This window comes from Poecilia formosa, unplaced genomic scaffold (genome assembly GCF_000485575.1).
Source record: "Poecilia formosa unplaced genomic scaffold, Poecilia_formosa-5.1.2 Scaffold72, whole genome shotgun sequence".
In the NCBI taxonomy this organism is placed as follows: Eukaryota; Metazoa; Chordata; class Actinopteri; order Cyprinodontiformes; family Poeciliidae; genus Poecilia; species Poecilia formosa.
The window spans coordinates 1,902,668-1,930,043 of NW_006800011.1; the positions used below are offsets into that span (position 1 = coordinate 1,902,668).

Below are 27,376 nucleotides of genomic sequence, written 5' to 3' on the forward strand. Positions count from 1 at the left end.
GACCTTGTTTTATGCAACCCTAGTAGAAACTGATCTCTATCTGTACAATTTTATTATTGAGTTAACTTCCTTGTTTACAGAGTCAGAATGTTGGGATTTTTCGATGATGACTTAAGCACCGTTTGCTGTTTTGATCAGAAAGAAAGGCGTTCCGAACTGCATTTTTACGTTTAGATTGAAGAGAAACTGAATTAGTTAACCAAATGCAATCCTTCTGACATTGCTCTTCTTCCATTTCCAAATAAATCGTGAAATGTTTTGAAGGTACAGAAGCAGCAACAGGATGAAGAAAATCCAGTAAGATGTTAATTTTGATTAAATTTACAAAATATGTCTTTGACATGGGTGCCAAAATGGTGCAGGATCCTTTTTATGCTTTTATATTTCTGAAATGTTTCATCTCTTGTTAAAATCTTTAAAAGAAGACTCACCTCTGCGATGATCTCGATGACATCTCCGACTTTCAGCTCCAGTTCGTCTTCATGCTGAGGTGCATAGCTGAAGGAAGCCTTACATCTTCGCTTTCGGATTTGCTCTCCTGCATTAAACACAGAAATAAACTAATAAGAAATTAAATAAAAACCTTAATTAGACGCCTGACTCTCTGTCTGAACTTATCTGACCCCATTACACTTCCTCATAGCCTCGTGGTTGTTTGCCTTTCATCCATTAGCCTCATTACTTTTGACTCTCATTTCACATCAGCGAGGGCAAGCAGACCTGACCCTGCAGTTCCTCTACTTCACCACATGGTGTCACTATTGTTTATCTTTCGCTCAGTGATAAAGCATCAGCAGTTATGCACAATATGAAGAAGTGTTTATCACCAAAGATTAAAACTATTCCTAGGGATTTGTTTTTGTTGCTTTTAATCAGCACATAGTTTGTTATTTCAACTATATAATGACAATGACTATTTAACGATAGAATAAACCTACCAGTGCAGTTAATTGTCCTTTATTTAAATTCATAATTGTGTTCTTTTACTTATTGTCACACAGTGAGACTTTGTCGCCATAATGCAGCATTTAGAAACTGTTTTTACACCTTTTTATAGTCGTTTTGTCTGTCGATGGATGGATGGATGAATAAACTGGTATATGGTCAGACGGTTGGAGGAAGGGTGGATGGACAGGTGAACACATGGATGGATGATGAAACAGGCTAAAAGACGAATGTATGGATGAATAAATGGGTAGACAGATAGATGGATGGACGGATGAATGAATGTATGTATGGATGGATGAATGGATGGAAATAACTCCATATAATTTCATGTAATTTCAGTGTTTCGTTAAACCCAATCAGCCTGTATGTTGTGCTCATCAGCGTTGTGAAGTAACTGGACAGATCGTCTTTCATTGTATTTTCCAACCCCTCTGTGTTCCTGCCAGCAGCAGAGCGGTGAGCAATCCTTGACCCAAATCCTTCGTTACGCTAATAGGATCAAAGTGTGAGCCGGCAGACGTCAGGCTACCTAATGATGGCTGCGCACCTTTCTTTCCAGGTCGCACGCTGGTGTCCGAAACTGGGCTGGCCCTGCCGTTGGAGAGCTCAGACTTAATCATCCCCGCCTGCCCTCCATCTCTCTTCCCTTCCTTCTTTAACTCCTGCGAAGGAAAACAGAGGAGGAAACTTAATGAGTGCACCAGGTCTTGATGCTCAATTCAGATTATTTTTTGTTTAAATCTGTTTTTTTGGTCATTCATTCTACAAATTAAACCCGACCGTAATGAGCCTTCTGTGTGAACGGTTTACAACCCCGCAGCGAAGGATAGCAGAAACGTCACACAAAAGGCGAATGATTACAGAAGTAATAATGGATAGAGCCATTTAAAAATCGATTTTAAAGTTCATTCACAAATTGGAGCCGACAGTATCGTCACAAGATCATGAAATCATGAAGGAAGCTAATTTGTTCAGCCTGATTTACTGCAACGCACATCATAATTCTGAATAATTCAAAATTCTGAATGTACATGAAAGCAACGTCACAAATCACTGACATAAAAGCCGGATAAAATGCGACATCAGATTTCACTATAGTAAATTTTGCTGGACAATAAATTCTCCCAATAATTAATAATGTTGTTTCGAGATAATAATTGTTTTTTGGCAATAAGTTAATAAAACAAGCCGTTTCAAGAATGTAACATCACAAATCAGCAGGCCCTGACCCTTCACCTAGTAACCCCGGTGAAGTCCAGTCCATTGCCTAGCAACCCAGGCCAAGCCCAGCCCGTCACCTAGCAACCCAAGTGGAGCTCTAACTGCTTGGTCAAGAGCGGCTATACCAGTAGGTCTATCCTTTTAGGATATTTAGTACCAAATATGGATCGGATTTTTTTTTTTTGGGGGGGTGTAGGGGTGAAAGATCAGGATTGGGCCATTTAGACCGCGGTGAAAAATCCAGACAGAAGTCGCATTTGAGGAAAAAAGCGGATGTGTGTCGCACTCGCCTGCTGTGCGAACATAGCCCAAGAGTTGGAGCTTGAGAAACGAAGTGTTTATCTAAAAAGCGGCTTATTAATTCAGGGAAGCTATCATCAAAACTGCAGTCCTTTCCTCTCTGTGTTGCAAGGAATCACAAGACGGCATGAGAAACTGATTAAAGCCCAGAGAAAGGCAAGCGGGCTAAAACAGCGCGACGGAAGACAAGACATCAAACAGGGGAGACACAGAAACCTTCAAACATGGTTGAAGGAAAAACAGACATGATGGTTCACATCTTCCCACCACATTCATCATGACACTGTTTCGTAAGCTCTGGCCTGTGGCGAGCGCGGCTCAGTGAAGCAGACGGGAGCGGGTAGACTGACTCACCGAATGCACACATCGGGTTGTGAATCTCATGGTGTGGCATTAAAGCCCTAATGAGCTCCTCAGATCCAAAAATATTAACGTGACAACATGCTTCTTCAATAACAGACAGAGGAGTTGTCGAGGCTGACAGGCATTTGGAAAATGATGATGACGTTGGGGTTTGTTTTGTAGAAAATTCAGTCTTTTTGTTGAAACTACAAACAAAATAATTTGCAGTCTGTGGAGAAGAAACTCAAGCTTCCGACGGTGAAGACGCCAATTAAAATCTGACATATGGCTGACGCGCTCCTCTTCCAGCAGGAAGTGGAAAAAAGTAAGGAGAAGAAGAAAACACCATCTTGGACAAATCGATAGACTTCTTTCTAAATAAATCCACAACTACATACAATAATTTCTAAAGATCCCATTAGATATTTATCAAAAATGAATAAGAAATAAGGCTGTTAGCTAGTGGTAAACATGCTAGCCAGCTTATAAACTTCTGATTTTGAAAAATGCTCTTGTTAGAACCAAAGGGTGATAGACTTGTTTCAATTTGGGGCCCGGATTTCAGCATTTGTTACATTTTTAGCTGGTGCGGTTTGCTTTCACACTGCACTGTGCAAAGTCTATTCTCTTGTTTGTCTCAGATTTCTGTGCATCAGTGTGGTCAGAGGCCTCAGAACGAACAATACGGAAACTACAAGTGGTTCAAAATAAAGCAGCTCGGTTTGCACTGTGCTTTCAGTAGTAATGCCAGCATATTAGATTACCCTGACTAAAGATTGAATTTATTTTTTAAATATTACTCATAAGGAACGTCACTTCAAAACAACCAAAGATTATACACTAAATTATTTTTTAGCACTAATGAATATGATTATCAAAACAGACATGCAGTCAAAGTTCGATGTACGAAAAGTTTACACAAATTCTTCGAAGATGCTGGCGTTATATGGAACAACATTCTGGAAGCTACTAACTCACTCACTTGCTCAATGGTTACCTAGCAACTCACTCACTTTTTGGTTGCCTAGCAACAACTTGAGTGGCTTGCGCAGCAGCAGTTTTAGGTTTCGCCACTGTACCTCATAACTGCTTAAAAATGAAAAACAACATTGTGGAGTAAAAACTGTCGATAAAACAGGACAGGTAATGCCACTAGTTTGGCAGTAATTTTGTTAGTTAAGTAAAATGTATCAATAGTTATCAACATTGACAATTATAGATATGAACTGACATGAAAAGCTTATGTAGTGATATGATTTTCAGCTATATTGTCCACCCTTATTGGAGATACTAAACTTTAAGAAGTTATTTACAGCAAAAACAACTACACTGAATGACTTTTGTTTGTGTTATACTGATTGTAAATGTTTTCTGTAAGATATAATGAAATTAATGTCCTTTTTTCATTATGGTATAATTTATTTTTGATCCATAGCTTCTATTTTGCATCCGTTTATGATGTAGTTACTTTAATTTTAAACTTGTTTGTCGTTTTTCTGTCAATGTTGAACCACAGGATGAAGGAAGGAACAAAAGCTAATGGGATCCAAATAAAAAGGAAGAAAGAAAGAAAGTAAATTAGACTGTATTTAGGATTTGCTTTCATCCATAGTGACCTCAAACTGAGGAACATGTGGTTCAGTAGTTGATGACTCAGTTCAGCGAACATCCAACAGAAGGAAGACCGCATTGCCTCAACATTTACCGTGACCGCATCCACTCTGGGAATATTAGTTTTTTTCTTCTTCTTTCTAGTTGAGCAGTAAGAAAGATCTGAAACAAGACTGCAAAATGTCATGAAGTAATCTTTGACCACAGAGGTCAAATTAAAATGGCAGCCTTGAATCTCATTACGGCTTGTTAAGAAGGCTAATGCAGCACAGAATCAATGTACGGTTCAGCCAGCAGCCATTGCAACAACAGGCTCAGATTAATTCAGAAACTTACACTCACAGACGGACAGCTGAAAATAACTCCCTCCTGAGATGGAGAAACACCGGGCAGCCCACGCAAACACACAGCAGCCATTTGTTAGTCTACAGCTTCCTCTGTTTTATGAGCGGATATGAGCGAGGCAGTGTTTACGTGGCGTTTTCTTCTTAAGAAGAGATTAAATATGAATAAAGAATAAAATCAAAGAGCTCGTTCGTGTGTGAATAATTCATTTTTTTTTAGCTGATTCCACCTCTGTTCGAAGCCTTTGTGGCAGATTCCTGCACAGCTGCCATTCCTGCTACAGGGATGTGGAGGTAGCCGTGAGTTAAAGGAAACCCAGCAGAAAAAAGGAGAGGAAGAGAATGTGATTCACCATATCTGAACAGGAAACACCTGCATTATGTACACTGCTGTGTTAGGGTCAGTGTGTGTGTGTGTGTGTTTGTTTGTATCTTTGAAAGCCTAATAGAAATCATGCCCTCTGAATGGTCAGCATTGCTTTGTGTTTCCCTTACATCCAGACCTTGTGTCTGTTCTGCAAAACAGGGCACTGAAATATTAAACTTTCCAGGATTTAAATACTAGTCAACAACAACAAAACAAACAAGATCCGGGAAACGTACAGTTAGAAAATACTTGCCCTGTTACGGATTTCCTTCAGGGCAACAAGATAATTTAACATCAGACAAAAAAGGAGCTTCTAAATGATTATTTTATTCATTAAGGGAGTTTTAACACCCTTAATCTGGTAGACTCGGTTTGATTGGTGACCAAAATTGAAGCATTGTTACATTTTCAGCTTTCACACTGCGCTGTGTCAAACAAACCAAACAATTTGAAAAATCTGTTCCCCTCCTCACCTGTTGTGGCGCTGCACCAAGAAGCACTGAATGCAAAAATCTCTGAAGAAGAATTGAGTGCAACTTTCTTCTTCATGAAATGTAAACAAAAATGAAGTGGTGCCAGATTGTAGCAGTTGTAGGATTTCTCCTTTTTCTCTGGTAAAAAAGACATTTCTCCAGCTAACGCTAAAATCTTACGCTTGTTTTGGTTGTATTTACCCAGAATGCCTTGCGCTGTTGTCCACTTCCTTAGGCAGATCAGAGTTACCTTTTTTGGTCTGCATCTAAATTAAATTGCACATTCTGACCTCCCAAAATGAACCAGACTTTCTAGACAAACAAACTAGAGTTTGATTAAAGCGGTCTGAATAGTGCTGGGAAAAAAAAAAGAACATCCAAATCAAACTGGTCCTGTGTGAACATATATTCCCCATGCTTTTCTGTTATAAGCTGATGCCCTTTCCTTTTTTGGTTCTCACTTAGTTCTGCATTTGAACTACTTTGGGTTGTTTATTGTTGTCACAGAGGGAGTTCCGTACCACTTCACTGCTGTGTGTTGAGATTCTCAGTTCCTTGTTCACTTCTGTCCTTTGTTTATTGGTTTAATTAATCTAAGTGCTTATGAATCATTTTCCCTCATTTTACTTCCCAACTCATCAATCCTCCCAGTTTTTTATTTTGGATTTTTGTTTTGTGTTGTCAATGTATGGTTTTATGATGTAAAATACGCATTTTGCACATTTATGTACTTCCATTTGAGTTTCTACTGCTTCTAAAAACACCTTGATGTTTCTTAGTGTCTGAAAAACGAGCCGTTTCAACAATCTCTCGATTGTTCAGTCACATTTTGCGGGTACTGCTCTGTTACCTAGCAACCCCAGCCCGTTACCAAGCAACCCCAGCCCGTTACCTAGCAACCCAAGCAAAGCTCCATAACTTTTGGTCAGCTGATTTTACCACTGTAACAATCTCTACTTAATCATCTGCCTGACAAGAAAAATACAAATATTTTTCATATTAATGTAAATAAACAATTAGTTCAAGTTACACTAACATTCTTGCCCATCAATGCAATTCCAGTAATCATCTATTTTAAAATACTTGTTGAACAATCAGAACTCTCACTCATATTTTTTCAATGCAACAGTTTATAAATACATTTTAAAACATTCAACAATGTACATATGAGTGGAGCCACTTTGGCGCTACTTCTGTTTAACCTTTAGAGCTGAATGACATGCAAGTTTCAGAATGTTGTAATTTAGAGAAGTTCTGAGATGAAATATTAGACACTAACAGGTTTGCACAAACTCACTCTTTTTTGTAGTTATTCAAAATTTGTTTGAGAAAAGACCCCCAAAAAGAACCAGATCGAGATAAAAATTCAATTGACAGGAAGATCTGTGATGATGTGAAAAAATAAGATTTCTATTTCAGGCTGCAAATGGAAAGCAGATAAGGTTGCATGTTGTTTCTTTTTTTAGCTGAAACCACCAACAGCACATTCAGGTGGATTAGCTTAAAGTCGGAAGACATTATAAAACTGACAACACTCTCTGCAACCAGAAGCGCCTCTGGTGAAGATGAGAAGAAAGGCCAGAAAATAATCTAACTGTGGATACTTGGTGGATTCACACCAGACGTCCAGCAACTTCAATCTGGAGACTCTTAACTTTAAGATCCTGCCTTAAATTTTTTAAATTAACTCGAAGCCATCTGCTTTTTGTGCAATCAAAGAAATCACTTCCAAAGTGTTTTGGAAAAGAAGAGAAAGTCACTCCAGTCTGAGCTGCTTGTTCACATGAGCTGCTCCAACAACTAAGCAGTAAAAAAATTATGTTTGCAACAAGAAATATTTGACGGAAGTGCGCATACACTTCTTTGTGGTTTTATGATGAGGCTTATAGTTTCTAATAAAAAAAAAGAAAAGAAACATCAGTATTCGGTGTGTCAATGCAGCCTCAGAAGATTGTGGTCTCAGAAAATCTAAAACTATTTCTGTGCTAAATGAATTAGCTGAGAGTCCGCAGTCAGATGATCTCTGTCTCTTCCGTATTTAGAAGCAAACACCGCTATCTATCAGCGTTAACGCTGCTCAGTTTTATGCCTCTGCTGTTTGTGTGACAGTGGCGGATTTGCATGCTCCTACTTTGTGCCTCTTCTCTGACCTGTGTTCATGTGCAGATCCAGCAGAAACACACATTCATCAGCCGCACGGCGAAGCTTACTGCCGCTGATTGGCGCTAACTGGAGTCTCATGACAGTCCGCTCTGGTGCTGCTGCATTACTCACTGCCTCGCTCTTCCTTTCTCTCACTCACACATACAAACACAAACTCAAATTCTTCATACAGGCTTCGTCAGCCATTGTCTGACAACGTACAGTCAGCACAAATGCAGCAAACACCCTGACCGAAGCGGGGAACTGTACAGAGGCGTCTGGTATGTTCGGCTTGTGGTATTTTTCAACTTCTTCTCTTAAGCCAGAAAATACTCCCCGTTTGTATCACTACAAACCAACAAACAAACCTTCGTACTTAAAAAAATCTAAATTTCTTTTAAGAAGGAGCCAACTCTCTCTAAGTGGTACATTTTAAAGGTGACCTATTAAGCTTCCTTGAACCGGTTCAGATCGGTCTATGGGTTATTCAAAACATATTTATTACATTTTCTGCACATAATCATTCTGAGATGTTGAGAATTTAGTCTGATCAGTTCTGTTTATTCTGAGTTCCATTCAGAATGAGCTGCTTTAGGGACTCTTGTCACTTTAAATCCAAATATGCCCCCAATTCAACGTGAAAATAACTCCAAGCAGATACGCAATCATATATCCATATGTCTAAGAAAAGCAGAAGTGGAACCTCCTGTACAACCAACAAGAATGCAGTAAGTGGTTTCTGGATGGTAAGTCAACAACAAAAAAAACTGTCTTCTCCAGCAGCCATTGTACAGTGCATACAGTAGTAAAACCAGCTGACCAAACATGCTGGAGTTTGGCTTGGGTTGCTAGGTAACAGGGCTAGGCTTGGCTGGGGTTGCTAGGTAACAGGGCTGGGCTTGGCTGGGGTTGCTAGGTAACGGGGCTAGGCTTGGCTGGGGTTGCTAGGAGCTAGATCAGGGACTGCTGATTTGTGACGTTACATTCTGGAAGTTTTTGAAACAGCTAAAAAATATTAATTTATTGCCCAGAAACGGCTGGGTGTTTATTTTTAAGCGTTTCGGCTGTTATGAGAAGCAGTTGAGGCCAAAGTAAAAGCACCAAAAGGCGGAAATTGTGAGCCGCAATAAGCTATGAATCAAAATGTACAGTGCATACAGCGGTAAAACCAGTCAACGAAAAGAGCTGGAGCTCTGCTGGGGTTGCTAGGTAACCGGACTGGGCTTGGCTGGGGTTGCTAGGTAACGGCACAGAGCCTGCAGAATGTGACTTAAACTGGAGGTTTTTGAAATGGCTCCTTTTCCAGACACCTAAAATCATTAACTTATTGACAAAAAATGTCTCAGTTTTTGTTTTTAGCACTTGGGCTGTTCTTAGAAGCACTAAATGGAAGTACAGAAACAGAATTAAAATGTTAATTCTGCATAATAGGTTTCCCATAAAACACCTCTTTAGTGGAAAATTACAAATATCTGTGGGTGTAAACTAAACTGCCACATGTTGCTTTCTTTGGAAGCTGAAGAAACTGTGTACATTAACATATAAACTGTTTCTTCACTACCCATAGAGATTCTGCTTAAAGTCTCCAAACATGCTAGGAAGAAAAATCAGGAGGAAAAACCTCTGCAGCTCCTTTTTCTATGCTTAAGCCTGACAGCTGAAAGCTGCAGTAATCTGAACTCACATGGATCTGCGACTGAAGTTTTGAGCGTCATGTGGGCGACATAAGAGTGGATTAAAGAGAAAATAATTCAGTTTCTGCTGCATCAAATTTACCTTTAAAATGTTCCCAATATGAGGACATAAAGGTTATATGAATGTTTAAATCTGCTTTTCTGTTTTTGGTTGAAGTGGTGAACCATTACAGCTACAACTACCTGTTTGGAAAATGTTCTTCTTTTAAGGAAAAGTTGTGAAAATAATGACATATAAACTTAAAGTAAGTAGTTTAGGTGCTTAAGCTACAACAGTGTCTGCAAAGTGAAAGTGGAAATCAACGTTTAAGGATCCCAGAGGAGGCCTGACATTAAAACAAATAACAATCATAATGGACGGACATTCCCTAAGTTCATGCTTTATCCTTCCTCCAGCACGGCAGCAGCTTGTATTTTAGACACCAACTTACGAACAAAGGAATCATCACCAAACTGCAGAAAGGGAAGTGAAAAAGTCACAGTGAAAGTTGGTAAAATAAATAACTAAAAGTACTTCAATGCACCACACAAACACATTACAGTTAGTTTACTGGGTGAACCTAACACTGCAAAAAATATCAAATCTTATTTTGGCTCTACTTTCTAGTGCAAATATCTTATTACACTTGAAATGAGACAAGCTAACTTACAGGTAACTTTTTAGCAAGATACATTGGCTTGTTTTAAGTAAATAATTCCTTAATATTGATGAAAATGTATTAGTCCTATTGGCAGATAAATTAACTTATAACACTGGAAAATGCCCTATTATAAGTTAAATAATCTGCCAATAGGACTAGTACTTTTTCATCAATATTGAGGAATTATTAACTCAAAACAAGCCTCTATAACTTGCTAAAACATTACTTATAAGTTAGTTAGTCTCATTTCAAGCTTACTAAGATATTTGTACTAGAAACTAAACCAAAAATACTTGGTAAGATTTTGTGTTTTTGCAGTGCATTACTAGGAGCAGTCAGAGTGCTCTCTGTTAAGCTAAAAGTAATGTTATCTGATTAAAAATCAAGCTAAAAACTACTTGGTGACCAGAAATGTTACTAAAAAGTAACACTAGTTGCATCACATTTGGTCATTCTCACACCCTGTTCCTTTAGTATTTCACAAACCGCATTTCTAAATCTCATTTTGTTCGTAGTGACTTTACGTAAAAGCCTTTAGCTGATGATTCTGACTCATTCTAATGCATCACATCTTGAAATATTTGTTTTCCTCTGAGATTTTTAGTCATTCACACGCTTGACATCCAGACTTGTTGGCTACCGGTGACCAGAAACAGGACGTTATGAAGCAATAAGGAGCCATAAAACAGACGACATTTAGGTTGAGAAAATGGTGACAAAGGCTATAACTGGTTCAAAAGTAAACTATGTGGAAAAAAACTCCAGAAGAACAAAGAACAGTTATGAAAAGCCAGGTATTCAGGGGAAGCAACGGCTTGGTTTGTGGCTTTTCAAACTTCCTAATTCTCCAAACTGAGAATTTGAAGACGTCAGAGAAATTTGGTAAGGCTAAAAATATCTGTTCGATTTTAACTAACTTTAGAGTGCATAATAAATGCAGCTGTTTCCATAATGAAATTCAAAGAATGAGTCCTGAAATTATGTATTCTCTGCCAGCAGGACATAAACATGGTGGCTAACCAGTTTTACTGGGTTTTCCATTTATCACCACTCATTTGCATGAATCATTTAGCTAGAAAACTGTTTGTCACCCAAAGGAGAAGAGAGAAAACAAACAATGGGTTCCAAATGCATTTGATTTATTATATGAACTTACACAAATTTAAATACGATTATACCTGAATTGTATGGAAAATGAAGAATGAAAAATCTGAAAAGTTTTACCAGATAATACACAGTAGAATATCAGGATTCACACATCGAATGTGTGATAAAACCATTCTTTTTCGCAAAAGTCCTCAAGTTTGGTCATTTAAGACAAAGAGCATGTATGAATAAAGAAAATTAAAGTCTTGCCACAGGTTCTCATTTGGATTTGCTTCCTTCATTCTTAGTTAATGAGATTTTATTCTGGTCAGTTCTGAATATTTTAATGTCCTTTCAGAATGACATGTTTTAGGGCATCTTGTCACTTCTAATCCAGATTAAGCTGCTGCTGGCCATCAGCATGTTTAAATGGCTGCAATATATGCAATAATTCAACCGTACTTCTTTGAAAAGCATTAGCAAAGCCAACACTTGTTTTTCCAGCAGCCATTGTAACTTACCAAAAGTGCTGGAATTCTGCTTGGGTTACTAGGTAACAAGGCCGGGGTTGCTAGGTAACGCCGTAGAGCCTGTGGAATGTGACTTCACAATCCAGAGGTTTTTGAAATGGCTCATTTTCCAGACACCAAAAAACATTAACTTACTGGTAAAAAGCAGCTGGGTGGTTTTTGTAAGCGGTTGGACTGTTTTTAGAAACAGATGAGACCCAAATGGAAGTACAAAAACGTGCAAAATGAGAATTTTCTACAAGAGAATCCCTTTAATATTTTTCTATGCTAATCTTTCAATTGCATCTTAATTTATACATTAAGACCTAAGAGTTGTGAAAAGGGCATTCCACCACACTGAGATAGCAACAGACACACAAACAAATACCAAACTATATATTTAATCTGCAGCTGGTGGTGACGAGAGTTAGCATTAGCACACTGAAGAAGAAGGGTGAGAAAAGAAAAGAGACGCACTATAGTTGAGGAAGTGCGGGTTTCCTTTGTGATTACTCACCCTGACAAAGTTATCGGGGAAGAACCCCCTGCGTCCGGCCAGCTCGCCCTCCCACCAGCCGCCATCGTCCCGCCGTATGTTCTTGATGATGTCGCCCACCGTCAGGGTCAACTCATCGTCCTGCTGAGCCTCATAGTCGAACTCCACCACGGCCTCCACTGCGCACACAGAAAGTCGCAGGTGGAAAAAGGGTCAAACGGCACAGATAAAACCACCTCGTTCCACATTTTCACAGAACCACAGGAGTTTAGCATGTCATTACAGATGCTTTATATATTATTTAAACTGGAAATGAAAGAGGAACACGCTCAAATCACGGTAATAAAATTATATTTACAGTTAGCTTTAGCAACCCAAAAAAGCAGAGATGATTAATGTAAATAAAGTTCTCCACATTTCAAAACCAGCATCATTTATCCATATATGGCATGTTTGATTTCTTCTTCTCTTCATCTCTCAACGCATCATTTCTCTCAACACAAACCACTCGCTGACTGCACCTGTGTTTGCCACAAATGCATAACAAAGTTCATTAAGTGGTGAACACTTTTGATATCATCTGTGTCACATTAGCAGTTGAAGACAGAGATACGAAGCTCGATCTTTTGATCTTCCCTTGGTAAATGTTAACTTTCAAGCTGCACATAAGAAGACGTGGCGATAAAGCTGTGAAGATAAGTAACTAATATGATACTAAAATGTTTAAAAAGGTTATTAGCTTAAATAAAAAGTTACAGATGCACTGAGCAGCTATTTTTTCACTTGTTAAATCCAGATAACAACAGCAAGTTTGTTTGTGAACAGCAACTAAACCTTTGCTTAAAATATGAGTGAAATGAAATTGAGTTATACCATACAAATCTTAAGTTGAATTTACACTGCCTTGGAAAAGTATTAACATCCTTGAGCTTTTAAATCTTTTGTCACATTTCATCTAAAAACTATTTTACTTCAACCACAAACTATTTTATTTGGATTTAAATAAGATTAAACCACCTTTAGCCAAGAGCTGCTAGCTGAAGCTTGTTGATGCTTATCTTAAAGCAAAAGAAAATATTTAAAATTGAAATTAATTTCTTCTTAAGTTTTGATGCATTAAGAAAATAAAAAAATTAAACATGTAAATTAGCCACAAGTAGCTGCAAATCAATGTTAGCTGCTGCTAGCATAGTTAAAACCCACCATTACTAAGCAACACGCAAAAAAAGTTTGATTCTTAATATTTGTGAGATAAGAAGTCATATATAGATTCTTTGTCGAGTTTTGCTTTAGTTTTATATTTAAAAAAAACATATAAATTAGCCATGTAGCCACAAACCAATGCTAGCTTCTTCTCTGTTATAATGGGTGCTAATGGCTACTAGCGTCTAGCTCAGGGTGAATCTCGTGTCTGCATTCCCTCCTCAGTTTGCAGTCAAGTTCTCCAGAATCCTGTTGGTGAATATTTGACTCAGGTGTGTTGAAGCAGAGCCCTTCAGGTCTGGATTTTAGGATCCCTGATGTAGCTAAACGTAGCTAATTTCATTTTGAGAATGTTACAGACTTCTCCGCCAAGAAAAAAAAACATACACCCAACTGCAGGATCATTTTATGAACCTTTATGTAAGATTTATTTGACAATTTCCCATTAGAAAGAGGCAAAAATAACATAAACCAAGAAAAAAGTTGAATAAAAAAAAGAAAAAGGTATTAATCTAGATAGACACTGCAGCTCTAAAGGTTACTGATGCTCCAACAATGAGATTCTTATGCCAAATGGGGGAAAATCTGCTGAGGAGTGGGAAAACTGTTATTTTCAGACAGAGAGATTAAACCCAGAGCAACAGATGAACAACTTTCATGTGAATAGACCTAGAAATGTTTTTTCAACTCTCCAAGTTCAACAGGAAGAGAAAACCAGAAGACCACCAAGCTTTTCATGTGCTAAACAGCTGTTGCTACAATCCTAAATCAGAAAAAAATAAAAACACAAATAGGCTGAATTTACCTAAATAAAACAAGGCCAAGAGAGAAATACACCATTTTTACAGCTATCCTACACAATTCTGAATAAAATCTTTGAAAATGATTGAATTTGATTGAAGTTTGAAAAGAGTTTTAAATTCAAACTGCAGTTTTGTAATAAAGTGCAAACTAATGTTTAATTAAAAGCTGCAATTGCAAAGTGTTATTTTCAGTTGAAACCAGAGATTTTTAAACACCTAACAAAAAGCCACGCACATTCTTTAGATTTAAATCAGAACAAACTCCAAAATGATTTTAATTTACATCATCACTGCTTATTTATGCAAGTAATAAATATTGTCATATATTGTTTTTATCTCCAAAGTGGTGCTGGATATAAATGAAAACTTATCTTGAAAATGCTTGAAGTTCGCTGCATATAAACTCTATTAAACTTTATTTTATTTTTTGTTTTAGTTAGGATGTTAACGTCTATTTCAACATTAGTTTAATGACAAACTGATTATCTTTTCCTTTGAGTCTCTTGTGTCAAATATCTGCATGTTGGTTTCATTGTTTTTACTTCGTAATCTTAACATTTACGACAAAAACCAGTAATATATTAAACAAAATCTGATTTGATAGGTTTGTGTTACCTTCACAACCTCAAGACTTTCTAAATATAAGTATTTAGTGGCTTTTTAAAATAAATATCCGCCTGTAAAGTCACGTATCTGCGCCTGACACCTCTAACCATAAAAACAGACGTACAAAAGTCACCTTTCATTTTCATGCAATAAGCGAAGTCGCTCTGTTCAATGCAGCTTTTGTTTTCAAGAACCAGAAATATATTAAACTCGACATGAACAGCATTCATCTAAGAATGTCCTGGGATTTAACACCTGATGTTTCGAATTATGCCGCTTCATGGAGCATTCTTTTCAATTTTGTGAGATTCACAAGCCAAGTTTCAAGTTCAAGCATTAGGAGGGTTAGATTATCGAATCGTTTATCATTTAGAGTGATACATTTCTTATCTTGATAAGAATTTGACACTATAATGATGTTTAAAACTCTCCTTATTGTCAGGACTGAGTTTTACTATTTTCTCCACTGTTTGTTCAATAAAAACATAAATAAATACCAATAAATGTGAAAATAAGGAATGTACAACTGTAAAATGTAAAATCCGATAACCGATACTGATATTTTTTTCCTATACCTACTTACTGAAACTACATGGCTTTCTCTACTGTGGAATTAAAATACTGCATTATCTTTGTCAATTTAGTCTGTTACCAAATGAAAATGCTAAAATTTAGGCTGAAAATGATGCAACTCTTTGTGTTTAATGTGAAATTTATTCATGACATCTGCTCTCTCTGAGACAACAACACGCAAATTTGTAAACATTCACCAAACTAAACTCAACTTTTTCACAATTAACAAATGAAAAGCACATCAGTGCATCAATACATCAGTTCACCACTTGTATCGGTGAGTTTTTTGACGGAATGGCCAACGTCCGATATTAAATTTTACAGATAATATCAGCAAATACCAATACCAAGCCGATAATATCGTTCATCCCCAGTGAAAATACAGTTACACGATTTAGCTGTGACAAAGACGTCTCTAGCTGCGCTTCATTACAAACGTGAGAAAAACTTTGTCTTTCACATTAAACTGCAATAAAATAAATTCATGTTTTCGGTTGTAATGTGATAAATCATGGACTCTTTTGCATAATAACCTCTTTCTGCAGCTGCGTTTACAATAAGAAACATGGAGGAAATGTTTCTTTATAACGAGGGTTGATTCTTGTTTCAACATCAGCCATGATGGGAGGGGCATTCTGGAGCTGGGTAACCATGGTAACGACAAAGGGGTAGCTAGCACAGTAGCTTCCTCCACCTAAATGTCTTCACACCGTGTCAAAGCCACAGAATGACGACAGAAAGCATAAGTAACCACACGTTGTGAAAGCAGCTTGGAGGTCAGGGCATTCCTGAGAGGGAACATCACAGGCAGGGGGAGGAAGACGAGGAGGAGGAGGAAGGCTTTCACTAGATACCAGTATCAGACACACAAAGGAATCAGCCGTGCTGGTCAGATGGGAAGGATCTGATTCTGGCTGCAGATAACTACAGGGATTAGTCGCAGATGTGATAGTGGAGTGGCTCAGAAACCATTTTCTGTCGCTGCTGGTAGTTTGTGTGTGAGAAAGAGAGGAAGTGGCAACAAGCCTGTGAGTGGAAGTACAAGGAGAAGTGTGAATTTATAGCTTGTGACAGTTCTCTTACAGACTGTATTACGGTACAGTTAAAGCAGCACAGCAGGAGAGACCTGAACCAACACGTCTGTTAGCATCAAATACACCAGAAAGGAGACGACGGCGTCTGAGGGGGTTCAGCTCGTCACCGAGGGCAAAAAGCGACAGAAACACAAAGTTAATGAAGCCATGCAGAGGTGGATGAGTTCAACAGAGAAACAACCAGGCAGAAGCTGCGTTTCCTTTACAAACGTCTGCAGAATGCTGGTGATATTACACTAATGTTGAAAAACAATAACATTTTGCAACTGTGGTGTTTCCACTTAGTAACAAATTTAATTAAGATCCAGAGATGGGCAAAGTACTCCAAATTTGTACTCAAGTAAGAGTACTTCAACATATTTTTATCCAAGTAAAAGTAAAAAGTATTTGGTAAAAAGTCTACTCAGGTACTCAGAAACTTATTTTTTAAGTTTTTTAATTTTTAATTTTATATTTTTTAACTTATTAAATAAATTATCATTCATTTAATTTAAAATCACCATCATCAGTTGGGCCAAAATATAACGTTAAATGGGAATGTCTGTATTTTAAGGACAAGAATGGCAATAATTTATATAATTAACAAAAAAATAACAAAATAAGGCAAAAGAAAATGTTTCCAAATCAGTTTCTTTCAATTTAAAACTTATGAAACTTTAATAAAAACTGCAGGTGTGTGCCTGTGTCTGGTGAATTTTGGGTTAAAACATGTTTGTTTTTCATTCAGTGGGTTGAAATTTTACTCAAGAGTAGAAATACTTCATAAAAAATTACTCAAGTAAAACTAAAAAGTACAGCGTAGTAAAGTACATTTTTTCAAAAAAGTAAATCAAGTAATTGTGTAACTGTAACTAGTTGCAGCCCAACTCTGTTAAAATCACACATGAATAAAAGTGTTCACGCGATAACAAATTAAAAAACCAACTACTTCCTGTTTTCTTCTTTGTGGTTTCCGCCAGTGGCAACTTCCTGTTGTTTATCACACGACTCGTGTGATGCGGAAAAAATGTTTCCATTTGAAATTTTGCGAATTAAACCAATTTCAGTACGGCCCAAACAGTACTTCATCATAGCACCAAAAACTTTTTCTGAGTGTTTTCAAAATTGGTGTGTGTATATTAAGCAAATTTATCTTCGAAATGTCAGATTGCGTAATTATATGCTAATTGTAAACACTGCTAAAGTAGCATTTTTTTGGCACAAATTCACACCAGCATCACAAATTGCGTTTCCATTACAAATGTGCTCAAATCTTTGTTGATATTCTTCTGGTGTAAAAAAAAGACACCATTTTGCAATTCCAGTGCAAATATGTGGGAAAAAGCTTGTTGACGCGATAAGTCATTAAACATAAAGGCAGTGACAGATGTAAACAGTTACATGACAAATATTCATATTGTTCTTGGGATCGGCTACTTATGTGGCATTTTGGGGAAATTGTAGTTGGCAATTTTAAAGAAGAGCGATGGATTGAACATGTTCAAATTACACAAAACATTTAATGAACTGCGTGATGCTGCACATTATCCAAAAAACACCCCATAACAAAGCATCATCCTCTTACTACTTTCTACTGTCTTCTTCTGCGTTTCTGGCAGTAGTATCATCTGGCTGGCTGATGAGACTCGTGTGATGTGAAAAACAACTGTTTCTGTTGCAGTTTTACCAAATAAATCTACTTCAATATGGCTGAAAAACCACCTCATCCCAGAGCAAAAACTTTTTATCGAAAAACGTGAGATTTCTTTCTAAATTGGTATGTTTCCATTAAGCAAATTTATTTTCATTATTTTGATTTGCCCAATTTTATGGCTGATGGAAACGAAACTAATGTATGCAAATCTAAGTATTTTGAGTTATTTGGCACCATTTTATGGAAGCCATGATGGGTGTACCTGATTAAATAAGTCAGTGAAATACTGGAAGTCCAAACTTGATGGGATTTGAAAGAGAACCACTCAGGTCAAGTTAATCAAATATACCTCATTCTTTGATCATCTCAGACTCCACAGACTTTATAAAACACAACAAATCTTGAAATCATGACTAAACAAGTGTAGCAAGTCTGGAAAGTTTGCCAGAAGAAAAACTTGTATCTCTACAAACGCTTAGCAAAGTTACATGCAAATGCACCAAAAAAAGCCTGTAAACATTGGTCAACCACATTTAGACATTTATAGACATCTATATGCAAACACTTCTTTAACTTTCACTTTTCAACCCCACTTTCACATGGCTGGAACCAATCAGTGAAAACTTGATGTCATTTTTGGACAAACAAACGTTTAAGTTCTTGGGGTTGCAATTAGAAAGAAACTGACCAGAAGGAAAAAACCTATTTCTAAAAATGATATTCATAGATGACGTACATAACACGAATATCGTCACCTTGCTAAAATCAATGGTTTAAGTCATTTTTTGTCAAAAATAATTTTTTTTAATTGCTCTTTCGATGACTAGATGGCTGACTTTTCTTTTCTGCTGAAGTTAAAAATCCCCCAGTCCATCACTGCATCACTATGAAATGATGAGGCCTGACACAATAACACAAGTTCTAGATGGTAAATAGTCCCAGTAATTATTGGCATAAACAATAATATTGTTGTTTGGAGACAATTTTCAATATATTGGTAATGGTATATAAATGGTATATAAATGCCCCCTCAAAGACCAAATCTTATGCTTACTGACTGTTTCTTGTCTTTATTTTGGCTTAAAAATGGAGTTTATCCTGTTCAAAGACATCAAAGTCAGGTTTGGTCTGACATGTAATGCACAGAGAAAGTAACAAGCATCTAATTGTGAGTACACTTACACCTATTACGCTTCAACCATAATTTCATAGCGCTTGGACGGAAGGAAATGTCTTCATTACTATGAATAACCAACAACAAGTTGTTTAACAACAAGTTGAGACCAAAGTAGAGACGTTTGGTTATAAAGCAGAGACATTATTAGAATAAAGTCTGTCAAGTTCCATCAAGCACGGAGGTGGAAGAGTGATGACTTGGGCTGGTGTTGCCACCACAAAATATGGACCTTCATCAGCAGGATAAAAATCACAAACCCAGCTGCAAATATGCAATGAAATGACAGAAAAACAAAAGAATAAAGATGTTACGATTCAACTCAAGTTCTCAAGAGACGGTTTCATGCAACTTTAGGTCTGAATCAAAGCTTTTCCAAACTCCAATGAACTGCAGCAACGTTTAAAGAAAAGTGGGTCAAAGCAAAAAATTTGGACTATTTCCCACGCCTCTATTGACAAACATGAAAAATTTATTTGTTTTTTGTAACTTAGGTTGTTTTAGCACCTGATATTCCGGTAAACTCGGTTCAACATTTGTTACATTTTCAGCTGCTGCGGTTTATTTTCACAATGCGCTGTCTCAAACAAACCAAACTGTTTAAAAACCTGTTCCCCTCCTCACCTATGGAGGAGCTGCACCAAGAAAAATAGCAGAAAACAACACAAAGAAGACATCAGCACAACTTCCTTTTTCATGAAATGCAAACAAAAATGGAGTGACGTCAGAAAAGAAGTTTGTTTTGTTTGTATTTACCCAGAATGCCCTGTGTTGTAGTCCGCTTCCTGCATTTGGAACGGTTTCTGGTACACTTAGCGTTCACATATGCATTCGAACTGCACCAGAGTTCCCTTCAACCGAACCAAAACTTTGATTTTTAGGAGGAACGGAGTATGCCTTTTCACACCTCCCAGAACAAACTGGACTTTCCAGACAAACTGGAGTTCTGTTAAAGTAAAAGAGACTGATTGATTGATTTTTTTGTTGCTTTCAGACTTATAAAGGAGGATAAGTTCTTTGTCAGGAAACTGAATCTAGATGTATTTAAGACACAAACACTGTCAGACCAAGATTGTTTCTTTGTTTCATTGTTAGACCAAAGCTAAATCTATCTCAATATCAAATCATGATGTAAATTAGATCAAGCTGATAAGATGTAAATCGTTCAAACTCATTTAGGTGGTAGCATTACTTCTGCAAGATTTAAAGAGACCCGAGGCCTTGAGAAGACTGGAGACTGAAAATCTGCGAGTCTGCAGACAAAACACAACTCCCACTCAAGTGGTCAAGAAAGAGATTTAGAGAGGAATCTGCAACGAAGCCTGCAGCGTCTTCTGAACAGCTGCAGCTAGTTTAGATAATGGGGAAACGACTCGCAGAGAGAGATCCATGCCGAGCCGGGATGACATTTCAGTGGTTTACAGTGAACCTGTGTTTAGTTCTTGGTGAGTTTCAGCGCCTCTGTCGTTGGTGATGTCAAGAGCAGCTGTATGTTTGTGTCTGTAAAACATTCACTCTGGACCGGAGCCCACTGGGAGCCAAAGCCACCCACTCCAGCTCCAACTGTGGACTGGATCACAATGCTTTGGCAAAAAGGGAGAATTCCAGCCATTCTCCGCTCACCATTCTGCTGTTCAGTGAATCCTGCGGCCGAGTCTGTTACAGCTCGCATTGTCTGTCTGTAATATCGTACCGCTATTAGTGGGAAGTCTTGGTGTCAGCCGTTCAAAGAAAGAATAACTTTGAAGAGTAGGCGGTGAGAGCAATGCAGGCAGGGAGGGGTTTTCAGCTTCACATGAGGAAAGGAAAACATAATTCAACCAGATATAAGAGTAAAAACCAACAAAGAGACTCGATTCGGGGTATAAATGAGAAGAGTTCGCCAAAAAAAAACCATGAAGGTCAGACAAACCACAAACCAAACCGAGAGTATTTTGTCTTTTCTTGCACCTTGCTTGTGAAAGATGCTACAATAAACCTATAAACTCTCCAAATGCATCAATACAATCCAACTTACAGCCTCTTAAAATCTATTAAAAGCAAGAAAAATAAAGGTTTTCTTTCTGTATTTTACTCAATGACTGCCTAAAACACACCTTTGTCCTCCTTAACAAAAACACGAAGGCAAACAAGCGGTCACATTTTTGGTTTACCAGCGCTTCAATGCGTCATATTTTCCAAACCAGTGTTTGCTATCATGTTAAGTTAAAAAATAAATGGCACCATCAACACTTTTCTCAACAGCAAAACAGTTTTTAATGCATCTAGATGAGACATTATGAATGCATTTTTTTAGAAAACACACCCACATTTATGTATTTCTGCTTACATGCAGTCAGAACCAAACGCGTGAAATTCTCAGAGATTAACGTTTGTAACGTGGAGATTGCCAAAAATATACGCTGATTATTTTTTCAGAAAACAGCCAAAGGATATCCCAGAAAATCATAATTCATCCTTTTTGCTCATGGAGAGGGAGCGCACACGCCATTTTAGTGTTTCATTTTCACATTCGTTGAAGCAACAAAGATAGCAAAACGAGATAAAAATGAGGTTGCGCCTTATTTAAGAGTTGATGCAAAGATAGATCATGCTTTTGCAGGACTTGATTTGGGTTTGCCTTTGCAACTAGAGCAATTTGAACGTGAATCCAGTCCGAAAACGGAGCAGATCCTCAAATAATGTGCAAAATGGAGCAACTTAATTACTTATTCCTTTAGTTCTTTTGTTCACTTTGCTGCTAAAAACAGATATAGATAAATGTGAAAACCTACGTTTGATGCAACAGGAAATTTAAAAATGTGACACAACATGGAACCGACAAATTCGATTTTGAGTTTAAATCAAAAACTAACTATCAAAGGACACTTCTGGAGAACAACAAAAGACTTACTTTGTGAAATTAAGTGATTTCAAACCCAAATGGATCAGAACCAGCTCTGCCACTCAAACCGGATCCAGTTTGCATAAACAGAATCAACATCATTGCTTCCCCAGAAAGTAGGAACTGTTTGATTCATTAGTTCTACATTTTAAAATTCATATCAAAGGTGTTTTATAAATGTTTCAAACTTCTGGGACTCAAACAAGTTCTTCATGATGCCTGGGTCTACTTAGTTTTAATTTTAACCGTCAGTTTTGGAGGAGGATGTTTTATTTTAATATAGGTTAGAGATTTAAGGACTCTTTAGGTAATTAAGCTGGATTTTTACTGGTTTTCGATGTGCAGCGACTGTTGGGTTGAGTCGTGTTTTCAGTGCGGCGTAAAGAGCGAAAGATCTGAACGGGGAAGTCCAAAAGGCAGCGGATGTGTCACAACAGAGTGAAGACTGTTCACATTTACGACATCCAACAATAAAATTCAAAAACATCAATCCTACTGTACTGACTGTTATCACTTTCACACTTCGGATCTGTTCAAAAAAGACACAGCTGTACGTCTTTAGATTATTCAAGAAATCCCAGACAATCATGTCTTAGAATGGAAATAAACCCATTTTGTTCCTTAACCTCCTGACTACCAGGAAAAAAAATATTGTCCAATCACAATTTTTTTTTAAATCCCACAGTCTTTGTAAGGTAATAAAAGGTTTTATGCACTTACTTTGTCTCTTCCCATAAAATGTGTTATTACTGATGAACGCAATTTTTATGTATTAGAAAAAGATACAAACAAAAATCCCACCCCTTCATATGTGGGATCATTGAAAAGCCCTAAATGTCCTCTCCAGATACCAAAAGGAATTAATTCAGTAGAATGCATTTTTGTCCTCTACAGAGGACAAAAATGAACTACTGGTAGTCAGGAGGTTAAGACAAAACCTCAAACACACCATATCTTTGTGGGACATCTTTGGAAAATCAGCCAAGATATCGGGAAAAGAGTTGTGAACAGCTTTGGTTCATCTTTGGGTTCAATCTGAAATGCCTGAATTCGCCCCATTGATCAGTTAAATATCAACATTGTACGGTTCAGGAAGGAAATGGACCAGAACCAATGGAAAAGACCTTCTGAAGGCACTTTGGTAAAAGAGAATAATGACACAGTTCGGTCCGAATGTGGGCTGAAATGCCATTCGGTGAGGAAGAAGCCAACGCTCTCATACACAACCCAGAAGTCAGATTACACCATCTGTAATTCACTGAGGGATAAAAACGTTAGTTTGTTTGACCAGTGTGACCATCGGTACATTAGGAAGAAAGAACGGCAAGCCAGAGAGCAACACCATGTTGTGGTGTACGGTGGTGGCAGCATTGTGCTTTGGGAAAGGGGTTACGTCATGAACACAATGAAGAAATACTGAAGTTTGGGTTTTCCCAATTAACAGCAACAAAGTCAATGTTCTGGAGCGGATATGAGAAAAGACGTGCCAAACTCCAACCTTAAAGAAACTTTATAATATAAAAATCTGATATTCAGTGAAGACAAACAAATTTGCTGCTCCTAACACAGGATACGTTCAGTTTGATTTAAAGTCATGAAGAAAGAGAAATTGCTGAGTTTTTATATTGTATTTTATGTAAATATCTTGTTTCAGCTGTATATATTAGACATTTATGTATCCGATTTAAGTCGTACCCAATCAGAGGAAGATTTTATCGTAAGAAAACAACATAATTAGTGAATAATGTCATCACATTTGGGTCGGTACAACTGCAAACTTTCATTTCAGATAATATTTTAGGTGTCATATAATCAAACTTTGCTTCCCAGTTATATATTTTGCTGCTTCAATGCACTTTCAATGTCTTTTATGCCCAAATCTGATGTAGATCTTTGTAACCAAGAAACTAAACATCAAGGAGAGTAGTGGCTCATCAAAGTGACAGAAAATAAGAAGAAAATTTATTATTTTCATCACCATCACAATATTCAACAGTGTTATTACTCTCATCATTTCCAATTATTGAGTTTTCCTATTTCTCTGTTTAATTTCAGATTAAATATGCATAATATTATCTGAATTAAACTTCTGGTGGGAGAGATTATTAAAATATACAAGATGCAAGTACAAAGTGGAGTCCTTCATTATAGTAAAACAATTATTCACATTTTATGAAGCTGTACAGTGAATGACAGCAATTAACACAGTCTGCCTGAATATTAATAGGAATCTCAATCATTTTAAAACCTCAGCGCCTTGGCAGAAAACCAGCAGTGACAGCATATCATCTACTGACAGAAACATTTACTATGATGCCATTAATCCTCAATAATGTGTAATATTCTTAATATAACCAATATAAAAGCTACTTAATCCACTGTCAAATTGATCCCCATTGATTAAAAAGAAACAATCAACAGGTCAGCTGCAGCATAGTGACTTCCCATGAGCTGCTACTCTCTTAACTTCTTGCATTAGCTAGCTGTACTACAGCATTTGGCTGTAACAAAAACAGGAAATGGACACTCAGTGTCAGATATGTTTTTATTTGTAGCCTAAACTCCTCTAATCAATCCACAGATAAAAACATTTCACAAATCAAAGTATTACTGTTAAGGTAATGACTCGTGAAAGTTTTAAACTGCTAAAGATCCGTCAGCAGCTAACTGTGTGTCAATGCTAAAGTTAGCGTGTAAGTAAATGAGAACAGAAAGGGGAGATTCAGTTTCAGGTATGGCTTATTCCTAATCAATAAGAAGATCAGTGCGATAACTCAGTGTCTTTTTTTTAGATTAGACTCATTAGATTCTAGCTAATGGGGTGGGTGAGTAAACGGCCATGTTTCTAGCTTCCTCTAGTAGCTAGCTTTACAGCAGTGGTGTCCATAAAGAAGAACAAATGAAGGTTTTTAGTTCCAGGTATGTTATTTACATTGTTATGCTCTTCTGATCAATAAATGGATAATAAACATCCATGTGGGTTAATGTCTTACGTTTGAGGTGATGAGACAGTATAGTGAAATAGGCACATAGCGGGTAACTGTGCAGCATTGCTAACATTAGCTTGTGAACAAAAACAACATCAAATGTTGCATTTCAGCTGAGTCATCTATATTTTATATGCCTAATGAACAGAAAATAAGCATTTAAGCAATGTCTTACTTTTGAGGAAATTATCATTAGATCTTAAAACCTATACCTCTCTTCATGTGTCAGTTAGCTCCACTGTGCTAACCGTAGCTTGTATGTAAAATTTTATTTTTAGTGTTATTTATATTCCTGTAATTGCATCATCAGTTATAGAATGATAAACATTTCACAAGTCAGTGTTTTACTTTTGAGGAGATGCTTCTGATGTTTTTACTATGCTAACACTAGCTAGCATGTGAGGTCCAGTTATAGCCATGTGATTATTTTATGCTCTTCTAATCATTAATTTGATGATAAACATTCCCAGATTTCAAGTCTTATTTTCATGGGAGTGGCTCCGGGACTTACTAAACTATAAAACATATTTCTAACTTCTGGTAGCTTTTAGTAGTGCAGCTATGCTAACACCAGTATGTGACATTTGGTGCAGCCATGTTGTTATTTTTATACTCTTCTAATCAATAAATATAAAACAAACAATATCTTTTCTTAAGGCAGTGATTCATGGATGTACTAGTTTTCTAACTTTTCTAACTTCTATTAGCTTTTAGCTTTGAAGCTCTGCTAACTCCAGCTTGTATTTGAGGTTTGGTTGCAGCCATATTTTTATTTTTATACTCTTATAATCAATAACTGATAATAAACATTCCGAGATGTCAGGTCTTACTTTCACTGAAGAGGTGCATAAATATACTAAACTACACAACACTTTTCTAGTTTCTGGTTGCTGCTAGCTATGCTGCTATGCTGACCCTAGCGAGTATGTGAGGTTTGGTTATAGCCATGCTGTTTGTATACTCTTCTAATCAATAAATGTAAAACAAACATGCTAATATCTTTTTTAAGGCAGTGGTTCATGGATGCACTACTTTTCTAACTTCTAGTAGCTGCCAGCTATGCTACTATGCTAATGCTAACTGGCACATAAACAGCAACAATTTCAGGTCTGTTTGTAGCTAAATAATTACTGCTATACCAATATTTCTACTGAAAACATATTCGTCGCACATCTGCATATGAAAAAGGCATTACTCTACAACAGTGTTAGTTTTTACAGCGCCAAGATTGTGTTATGATTTACAGAGCTAATAAAAGTCTGTAATGGGAGTTTCAAGGATACTTTTAATCCACTAGCCTGTTTACTGTTCCTTATTAAGTAAATAAAGTCATGTTTTTTACAATTTCAGCAGCTTAGTACCTATTTAATCAATTCCTTATTAACCATGAAATGGGCACTTTGGGGTTTTAGGTTGATGGCTGGTTGGCAGCCATCACCGTTATACTTGGCACATAAGTAAAACTCAAAAACAAGTTTGAGCCTGAGGCGCATTGTTCAATGCATCAACAGGAACAATGCACTTAAAATGGTTTATTAGTGCTTCTTGGAGGTCATTTGGATTTTCAAAATATGCAAACAAAAGGAAGTCAGACCAGACAATGAGCCTATTTTGCAAAGCATCGAGACATTGATTTCTCGACCACCTTATCTGCAGCCAGTTACAGTCATGCTCCGTTAACATCAGCGCGCTGCCCGTGGGAAAAAACGCTGGCGTGGATGAAAACGGCAAAGGCCTTTTACGTGCACACAGGCATTGAGCTGGACCGTGAAACACTGTGACACACAATAGGCTCACGGACAGAGTGGATGTAAACGTGTCAACATCTGCAACTCATCAGAGGGCTTTCCTTTCCTCTAAAAAACAGACGCATACTCTCCCACGCGTGGCTTTCTAATCATGCATGAAAAAAAAAAAGCATCAGTAGTGAATAAGAAATAATCAAATAAATAAATGTGCATGCATGGAAAAGACGGAACCCTGCGCGCATCTGGAGCGGGCGTTGAGTCCTGTCCCATCCAGATGCGCATTGGAGGCAGGAGGCTCGTAAAAGCAGAAGCAACTAAAATAATAATCATTATTATTATAAAATGTAAAAATGCGCCGCGGCTCACCCATTTATGTGTCCCGGTGTGCTGGCTGCTCTCCTGCAGGACTGTGGGCGATAGTCTCAGGTGTTGGAGGCGGCTTTTACCCGGACCGACAGCCTCCTGTCCGTGTTTGCAGAGATCCGCTACTAAACGGG

At 37.4% G+C, this 27,376-nt stretch overlaps 1 protein-coding gene across 4 annotated transcripts in view; it reads right to left on the bottom strand.

The window, feature by feature from the left end:
• Positions 1-27,376, bottom strand: part of sh3kbp1 (SH3-domain kinase binding protein 1) — a 71,038-nt gene that overhangs the window by 25,306 nt on the left and 18,356 nt on the right. For all 4 annotated transcript variants that reach the window (XM_007555724.2, XM_016673265.1, XM_007555723.2 and 1 more), the window contains exons 2-4: positions 12,196-12,353; positions 1,496-1,610; positions 432-538 (exon numbers count right to left, since the gene is read on the bottom strand). In XM_007555724.2, coding sequence (XP_007555786.1) covers positions 432-538; positions 1,496-1,610; positions 12,196-12,353 — 380 coding nt within the window. The remainder of the gene's footprint in view (positions 1-431; positions 539-1,495; positions 1,611-12,195; positions 12,354-27,376) is intronic.